Raw genomic sequence first — 9,675 nt, 5'->3', positions numbered from 1 at the left:
TAATTCATTAGTTCAGGTTTGAAATTTAATTAATAAACTACAATGATTACAAATGTACTTTTGTCAGATAAGATACAGACTGAACCAAAACATGTAACAAGTAAAACATTTTAAATGCAGACAGATTTGGTTTCCAAACTAAATATTTCTAACCTACACCATTAACTCACAATATTGCACCACGACTGCCGCCTGTGTGTGTGTGTGTGTGTGTGTGTGTCTGTATGTATGAAAAATGGAAATAAACAGTGTGAGGTTAAATGTTCTGAGGGGGTATTCTTTCAGTCCAGCCATTATATGAACAATTGTTTGTGCACAAAGCGCGTCAGTCCGACCGGTGTGCAAGGTTAGTTCTGATTGGCAGTGATGTGTCGATCCAGTGGTTTGGGTTTTCGATCATGGAGGTCCATACGGTGACCTCCTCCTCTGTGGAGTCCATCCAGCTGACAGCCTCCCCGTAACTCTGACCTGCCATTAGAAAGCACACAATGATTAAGCAGTTATGATGAGGACATTATCTCGGCAAAATCCATGCTTTTCTGAATCAAGCCATGGAAACAATCCCAATATCTGATCACTACTCCTAAACATACAAACAAAATATTTAAGATACTCCATTGCCATGTTTTGTACTACTGTGCAAAACTCTTGGTTTTGACAAATACAATTTTTGATGGAAGCTGTGCATTACAGCTTGTATTGTATCATACTGTATCATATCTATATGTATTGAATCATATCATATTGTATTATTGTATCATATCACATTGTATCGTATGGCATCATACCGTATGGTATCATAAAACAACAAAACAACAAAATACAATGGTACACCCCGATGAAAAAAAGAGCAACATAAAAAAAATATAAAGATAAATGGTATAAATGATGATGAGGCGGTCATGTAAGATTACAATAGTATTCAGAGTGGTGATATGTAAATAATAGGTAACTAGCAGTGTATAGGGAATTAGCAGCATCACAATCGAGTAATGCACTGAAGAGTGTGTGTTTGTGTGTGCGCGTGAGTGTGCGTGTGGGTGTGGGTGAGTGAGTCCCGGAAGTCTACTCAAGTCAGCCCAGACCTCTCAATATGAAAACTTTATGTTATATATCTGTTTACAAGAAGCAAAACCTCATTGAGGTTGTCGCTTCTCACCACTCTAATGCTCTCATCTTCCTTCAGGAAACCAACAATGAGATAGAGGCTGCTGCTCTGTCAGTGCCACACACGACTCATCAAAACGCCACCTATGAGCAAAACAGCACCATCAATATTGAGGCAAAGCAGCTCACAAAAGCTAAATTATTAGAGTCAGAGCCATTTTGCACATTGCTCACATGAAGAACTCTGCTAGTGATTCATCCTTCACCACCAACGCAATATGAGATATCTCAAATGCACAGTAACACTGTGACACACTAACCAAGAAATGACCTTGCTCTGATTACACGACCATCTGAAATGCCTGAAATGCCAACGGGCCAAATTGCAAAGTGAAGCGCTCATCTGAAATATTTCGCCACACAACTCCTAAGCACCACTGTAGGTGAAGCATAAAACTGCTTTTATGGCACCATCTACAAATCCATAAAACAAACCAAAGAGTCAAACAAAAACTTTAATGTCACATCCTCCGACACAGAAACTGCTGCCCTCCTACGAGCCAACAAAAATGTCAGCGGAGCCATGAGATGGCAATGAATCTGTAATCACAGCTCAGCACACAGGAAATAGGATGCAAAGTTGAATCTTAAAATGAGATGGCAGAGCTTTTATTCACCACCTTGTAAACCCATTGCCATACTGTGTCAAACTGTGTCAAACCTTCACTCAACTACTGACTTAAGACAAATATGTGAGTGAGTTAATTTAAAAAGCACACTGCAAACACCAGACCGGAACTCAGAGGTAAGAGATAAGAGATAAGATCCTCTGCATAGACCAGGCACAAGAGAACAAATACTGACTGCTGCTTTCAGAGCGAGATAAAGATATGAGTGCTGTTCCCTTCTCTGGTCGCTTTTTATATCATGTGTCACAAATGCCTTCACTGAAACTGGAAAACAGGACCCTACAAATGACCTGTCATTTCATTTTTCATGTTTGTATGCTTATAATGAAAGCAACAAAACACACAGAGACACACTGGTTATGTTAAATGTGTCAATACTGGCATAAAACAATGTGCACCAATGTGTACTGTGGACATATATAAAAGAAAGGGACACTCACCGGTTCCACAGCTCAGACGAATCCCTCCTAGGATGTGCGTTTTTAACCCTTCGCGCTGCCAGACAGTCAGCTCAGCGCAGGCCTCCCTCAGGTCGCTGGTGTGGAAGCCATCATACACCATGGTGTGGTTGTAGGTAGGGCTGATGGAGCGCTTCGCCATCCGCGTCTTCTGACCACTCTGCCGACTAGCGTCTGGCAGAATGTAGCTTGTGGGGTGTAGATCATGATTATATTACGATCAAACCAAAATTCTGTTAACTCATTGACACTATGATGGAGATGGACCTAAATATGATAATCATAAATGTGCATGTGAAGGTGGAGAATTATGACAGCCTACTGATGAATATACATGTGCGGTTCTCAACCAAAAAATGCTGCCAGGAAATCAAACTGATGACAAAATATCAGGTAATATGTTGCAGCGCTGACACACCTTCGGACAAAAGAGTCTATTGGGCCCCCTTTGTTGGACAGGAGACCTTGAGCCTCCCGAAGCCAGATGTGAAGCTCTCCTGTCAGAGGCAGACCACCACCTTCACACAAACACAAGAAGACGTGTGAGACACACAGACATTGTGTGACTGAGTTGGGACACAGCTTGCATCCGTGATGTGTGTGCACTGCTCACCCTCGTATCCATCTGGGATGAACTTAATAGAAAGCACGATAATCCCGCGGCTGCTGATGGAGTCTGGACTCACATGAACCTTTGATGGAGGGCGGGGGGGGGGGGAGGAGAAATGAGCAAAAAGATAAAGGTTGAGGAGAAGACACAGAAGGGAAGAGAGAGGAAAGGCAAGGGGGAGTGCGAAGCAGGAAAAGATTAGGTTACATAAAAACCTTAGTTGAAATTCACAGCATGTCTTCGTCTCCCTTCAGCTCTCCCAGACACAAGAGACACTCCTCCCAGTATTCTGTGTCTCAAACAAAGCTGCCAAAACTGCTGTCACACAGACACTCAGATGCTAAGCAAATGTACATGCAGGCGGCATAGCGTTTTGGTAAATATTTGTCTGGGAGGATTCCAACTCGCATTCTAATTTACATGACTACATCATTGTGTATTTGCATGTCTACACTTGCTTACCCGTGGCTGCAGGTCCTGCCACAGCGGCTGACTGCAGGTCCAGTCCCAGAGGCCCAGAGACACCTCCACTTCCCCAAGAAACACATTCCTCCCCAGGGGCTCGGCGTGCCACACAGACAGGTTTAAGGTCCGGCTACGCAGCTCTCCGATCCGCACTTTATACTGCGAGATAAGAGCCAGACATGAAAGAATGGAAGGGGCGAGTGCAGGAAGCGTGACACGTTATCTTTCACCACAAGAAGAAAACATGAAATGTGGTAATTCATGAAAAAGATTCAAGAGTGTGGTGCAGGACACGTGAAGGACAGCTGAGGGACAAATGGCAAATAAGGGATTTCTGTGTCTCACTCTGAGCGTCTGGTCATAGATGGGGTTTAGTGTCTTCTTCTTCACTGACGTTTTCTTCTTACTATGACTCGACTTGTCAGGTAAGAGATAGGCTTTCACATATCTGTGAAAAACACACACACACACAAATTTTTGACCGATTTTGTTATGTGACCTTCTTGTTATTGCACGATGCACTTTCACATATACTGTCACTTACGGGTCTGAGCGGTTCTTGCGTGCCGATGCGATGTCCTCGCAGCGGTACACTTTGACATGCAGCTCCTCCTTCTGGGTGTCGTAAACCAATGAGAATTGGATGCGGCCCCTCACCTCCACCACTCCGAAATCCCCCGAGCTGAACAGACTCATCATGCTTCCACTGAGCTTTAGCACACACACGCAGAGCAGAGATCAGCGTCAACGTCATAGTCCAGAGCTGAGTCATCTTGCGTCACTGGATGGCCAATTAATCAAAAGTGTGTGAGTGTGAATGTGTGTGTGTGTGTGTGTGTGTGTGTGTGTGTGTGTGTGTGCGTGTGTGTGTGTGTGTGCATGCATATAATGCACCTACCGTGTAGCCTGACTGAAGGCTACCAGTGGAGCTGCTGGTTTTCAGAGAGCTTTCTGGCTCTGGCTCTGTCAGGCTGCTACTCAGAGAGTCACTTTCCCCATTGTGACCATCAAAGTCATCCTAAACACACAAACACGCACACATTTTATGTGCAAGCCGTCACTACTCTCTCTATATAACCTGCCCTTTAACAACAATTTTATACTCCACTGTTGCGTGTGAAAAGTTATAATGTGATTGATTAATGCATTTAGATAATGAAGAATATGGACTCTTTAGGAGGTGAAATAAATAGCCCGATACAACCATCAGCAGTGGTAATCTGCCAGTATGGGTGTGCGTTGTTATCACCTCAGGTTCCTCTGCATGGCCGTTACTTCTCCTTTCAGACTCTATGAGCAGAATGATGAGTTAACATCAAAACTACGAGACAGAGAGCTACAGATACACTTAGAGAGAGAAGCTTTCATACCTTTGGATGATGTGGAATTATGTCTTTGATTGAGAACCTGGAATCAGAAATGATTGTTTGTAATTAGATGATCTATTCCTTGTCAAGAACAGAAATAAAAAAAATAAGCACGTGTATACAGACCTGTGCTGTGGGACTTTTTGTTCTGGGTGCAGGCTTCGGTTTAAAACTTTTTTTAATCCTGAAAACACAGGTGATATTAGGGGAAATGCAGCTACACACACACTGATATTTGGGCGGATTCTTCTGTGACAGACACCTCAACCAGTGATGTCATTTACTCGAGTAAAAGTATCCGACAATACATTTTGTGTATCAAAAATTTGCTTGAGAATGAAAAGTACAAGTAAATTACACATATAATACATGTATCTACATTTCTACAGACGACTGAAGCTGCCAAAATCCCAAAATAAATTATAAATATTTGATATAATTATTTTAATAATTATCTCCATCATCATACATTTATTTTAAATTCTATTTTTTGTGCATTTAACTGCAATTATTACTTTTTTATTTGTTTCTCTGCTCTGAGGATGTCGGTTTTTCGATAAGTTTGTAATGTGTTGGTTTCCTTTTTGATGTACATTTCTAAAGTGTGATTTTTTGATTGTGTCTTTGACTATCATGAAAGCTTTATTTATCTATTTATTTTTGATCTAGGCAGTTTCAGTCCTGTATAAATTAGCAGAAAATGGAAATACTCAAATTATTGAATAAATTAGGTATCTTTAGTAAAGCGTTTGAGTAAATGTACTTAGTTACCTTCCATCACTGCTCTCCACTAGCACTTCGCTCTCATCATCTTTGCTGTCCTTCAGTCTTCTCTCAGCCTCAGGAGACGTGTTGCTGCTGTGGGAGGTTTCCTCTCTCTCGCCATTGAACAGCACGTTCAGGGGCACATCTGTTACCATAGCAACAACCACAGAACCATTACTGGGATATCCCATCCCATTCAACAGTAGGAAGACAGGCGCCCACAGGTCTATAATAGCCTAAAGGTAGTGTGTTAACTGCAAACAGACCTCTGTTCTTTGTCTTCCTGTGACGTATGGTGGCGTGGACGAGGGAGCTGCCCGACCGGCTGCGGTGGCGTTTGCTGCGCTCTTCCGTGAACCATGCTCCCGACAGAGAGCGCAGAAGCATCGGGTCTGTCTCTTTCTCCTCGAGGATCCTGCGGTGTTGACGCAGGGCCGAGTTAAAAAGCAAACAATCACAACCTCTGGTCGGCAAAAGTCAGCTGATGATAACTTAGGTCACAAACTAAACAGTCACTTTTGTCACTTCTTACTGAGCAGATAAAGCACTAAGTCCTGTGTCAATCATACTAAGAGGAAAAACACACAATATCTGACTCGCCAAGTTGTGTACATTAACCACAGGATTCTTCATGCACTTTTCTCTTTGATACCTGTGCCACCCTGACAGAAGAGCTAAAACGATTAACTGACTGCTCACCAAACCAATCTACACTAGAATTAGAAGGTGAACATTTTGATGATTAATCGCTTAAGTCATCAAGCTAAAATTTTAGTCTTTAGTTTCTCAAAACTAAGTATTGGCTGTCTACTTTAGGAGCTTGAACATTGTGATGGGAATTTCTTATTATTTTCCAATGTTTTATAGAGTAAACAATTAATCAATTAATCAAAAACCCAATAAATAATGAGAGCCTATCATTAGCTGAAGTCTAATCAACACAAGCATCCCAATCGGGAGAAAAAAGGTTTCTCAAGAACTAATTCAGAGGTTCTGTGGGGCTCTCTGATCATGTGGTCTGTGGTCACTGGTGTTTACAGCATTACAAACATTCCTCACATGCAGGAGCTGCTCTGCACTGTAGGCAAAAATAATTTCACTACATACTTCATGAGCTTCCCTCACTGAGGCAAAGGCTGAATGACCAATCAAGCCCAGTTATTTGGCTTTCATCAGCTGGCAGACTCGCAGCAAGTGGTGGTAAAATGGAGGTGCTTTGTTAAAGATGTTTTGCTAAAAATGTTTTGCTAAAATTAACTAAAATCATAAATAGAATGTGCAATACTTACAGTTTATGCTAACCAGCTAGCCCCAGCCTGTCCCAGTCTAAAGCGCCTGTGCAAGGTGTAACCACCAACACTGCTCTGGAGCTCAGAGCTCCCGGCCTGGATCACTAGCTGCACAGCTAACTGAGCTAACTGAGTTAATGGCAGCTACATTTAGCAGTTGAGTAACATGATAAAGGCTTTAAAGTGGGCCTTGCTTTACTACTTGATTTTTATGTTTAGCTGGAATTGTGCTTACATGTCTCTATTACATTTCAAATTGAAACACAACAAATCTGCACTCAGTAAATTTGTTTTTTGACCAAAACTACAACATACAAGCAGAAATGAAAGGAAATGCCTGAATAATTAAGGGGACAAACAAAGAATCCTTCCAGCTGTGCTGCTTGACACACTTAAGTCATTACTATAATATCACACTCTTTGACTTGACTTGACTTGTCCCCTTTTGATATTCTGTATGTTTTCATTAATAACTGGACCCCTAAAGACGGATTAACAGTCACCTCTGACCTTACGCGTCCTTCATCAAGACGACGCAACTCCGAATCACGCTGTAAGACCTGCAGGATGGTGGACTGCTCCTCATCTGTCAGCTGGCTCAAGTCAAGAGAAGGGTCAACCTTCTCCTCCTCCATCCCTGAAACAAAACCACAATCCTTTAACAGACAGCCCCTATTCATCCCTTATTACTATCAAACAAGCTGTAAAAACAATACTAAAACCTAAACCGTGTCTAGTGTATGACTGCTTTTGTTGTTTTTGCTTAACCATAGACTCCAACCTTTTTGCCCTATGACCCCTTCAAATGAAGCACTGTTTGCTCTCTATTTGCTGTCACACGTTGGATGTGTCAGTGAGTTCAGAAAAGATTTTTCCATCTCAGGTTCTAGGGGCCTGAAAAAGTGAAAGTATCCAGTTTTTCATAAGAAAAAGCAAATATATATTATTATATGTAGCAGACACATTTATTGTCTTCTATCTTATCCTGTTAATTATCCTTCAGGTGTATCTCTTTCTGTGGTTTGGAGCCACTTTTTTGAACCCTTCAATACACTTTGAAATCATGTTTTCCTCCAGTACCTCTGGGACCCTTTGGTTGAGGACACATGCTGTGTCAGGCAGGCTATTCCTGTCTGCTTCGATTACTTTCATCCAAGCAATTCAAATGCTCCCCAGTATAGACTCTCTCATCTACAATGCCTTGAATATAAATGCTAATAATAGTATTAACAGGGACATTTCTACCCAAATTCCCCTTGAACTGTAGCGATTTTATCCATCTAATTTTTTTCCCCTGTGAGCTGAGGACTTTTGGAGATTTCCGCTTTAGAGATGTCTGCCTTCTCTTGAATATAAAGGAACTAGACATCACTTGGGTTGTGGTGCTCAAACCGCTAAAACCAAAACAGCTCAAGCTCAACAGTAATGTCTCTTTCCAGAAATCCTGACCAGGTTACTCATGATAATCCACAGACTTTGTTGTGACTAACTTAATTTAATGTCTGAACTATTTTCTCTCTACCAAATTACACTTATTGCAACCGTAATATTCATGGTAATGTATTTTGAGTCAGGGTCTTGAGACATTGCTGTTGAGGTTTTTCAAAGCAATACCTCTGAAACTCTGTAACTCATACCAAAACATTCTAGATGGATAAATATCACTTCACTTTACTAGAAAAATATACATTTTTGTATGTTTTTTAACTGTCCCTTTAAACTGCCACTACGTGGTTTGACACTGAGTAGACTGATGGTTAAATAAACTCTGCTGCACGACAATACAATCATTTTTATCTCTTTGACTGACTGAATGACAGAGTGTGTGTGTGTGTGTGGGCGTGTGTGTGTGTGTGTTCCCTGCCTTGGGGCTACTTACCTTTAAGTAATTAACGCATGCGCAAATCAATTATCCTTTCCAAGCGGTTGGAAGTTTGGTAAACAGTGCAACCAATGTACCACAGCTTTCACAACCTGACACCTAAACAACACAGAAATATTCAAATGGCAGCGCGTGGTAGAGAAGATAATAAGTAATAATAATAATAATAATAATAATAATAATAATAATAATAATATTAATAGAAGTAGTAGTAATGATATTCCAGTTGACAGTATGCAGTGATGTACTGATCTGAAATTGATAAAACAGCTCCGTTCCTTTTTTTTTTTTTTTAAACACAACGTAAGCTGTCAAGAGTGCCTGCTCATGACCATTTAAATAAAGTTTCCCTTCAGGTAAAACAGGCCGGTTCAGCACTTGAACTCACCACGAATAGGCTACCGCGAGAGAGAGGACACCTGTTACCACTTTTTTCCGCCTTTGGAACAAAATTTAAACTCCCCCCCTCTCGCATTTCTTAAAAGTACACACAAAACGAACGTAAATCCCCCTTCCCTTCCTCCAAAACAAGTCTGTTACCTGACTCGTCAGCTTCCGCCCGTTCCATGCGTGGAAAGTTTGGAGAAAAAGTCGTCCCGTGTGCGGTGTGTGCGTGTCGAACTCCGTGTGCAACGTCGTGAACACGCCCTCCTGAGAAGCCGCGGTCAGCTGGGAGCCGAGCAAGAGCAAACACAACCCACACGATACACAAACGTGTGTGTGTGTGTGTGTGTGTGTGTGTGTGAAGAGCGTCAGACAGTGTGTTTGTTTGACTATATGATATGACTCACATAAAACACGGATGTTTTAGCGAATAGCAGGGTGGAGGTGGGCTGTAACTTATTCTTGTAGCTGTCCACACCTGCTAAACACACACCTGGCCCCTCACTGAGGCTGCTGCACCCACACCTGTAGCCTACAACCTACAACTGCACACATATACAAACAGAACGTTTTGCTTGTTTTAAACCTTGTTGAAGAAAAATGCCTTGAAAGCAGACCTGAGTAAAAAAAATACTTTGGAAAGTGAAAGTCACCCTTAC

At 41.7% G+C, this 9,675-nt stretch overlaps 1 protein-coding gene across 2 annotated transcripts; it reads right to left on the bottom strand.

Moving 5' to 3' along the window:
* sytl1 (synaptotagmin-like 1) lies at window positions 1–9,297 on the bottom strand. Of its 2 annotated transcripts, XM_030412973.1 has the most exons (16): window positions 9,173–9,297; window positions 8,630–8,731; window positions 7,261–7,387; window positions 5,728–5,876; window positions 5,468–5,606; window positions 4,823–4,880; window positions 4,700–4,736; window positions 4,579–4,619; window positions 4,228–4,347; window positions 3,874–4,040; window positions 3,675–3,777; window positions 3,327–3,488; window positions 2,868–2,946; window positions 2,673–2,772; window positions 2,237–2,442; window positions 1–468 (listed from the first exon to the last, which is right to left on the bottom strand). In XM_030412973.1, the coding sequence occupies exons 3-16, from the start codon at window positions 7,383–7,385 to the stop codon at window positions 326–328; spliced, it is 1,629 nt and encodes a 542-aa protein (XP_030268833.1). In that variant the 5' UTR covers window positions 7,386–7,387; window positions 8,630–8,731; window positions 9,173–9,297; the 3' UTR covers window positions 1–325. The 2 variants fall into 2 exon arrangements, with proteins under 2 accessions (XP_030268833.1, XP_030268834.1); XM_030412974.1 differs by lacking the exons at window positions 8,630–8,731; window positions 9,173–9,297 and having other exon boundaries at window positions 7,254–7,383.
* Between the last annotated feature and the right edge of the window lie 378 nt (window positions 9,298–9,675).

Source organism: Sparus aurata, chromosome 3 (genome assembly GCF_900880675.1).
Source record: "Sparus aurata chromosome 3, fSpaAur1.1, whole genome shotgun sequence".
In the NCBI taxonomy this organism is placed as follows: domain Eukaryota; kingdom Metazoa; phylum Chordata; class Actinopteri; order Spariformes; family Sparidae; genus Sparus; species Sparus aurata.
The sequence above is the reverse complement of the archived record's forward strand: the minus strand, read 5'-3'. Positions and strand labels throughout refer to the sequence as shown.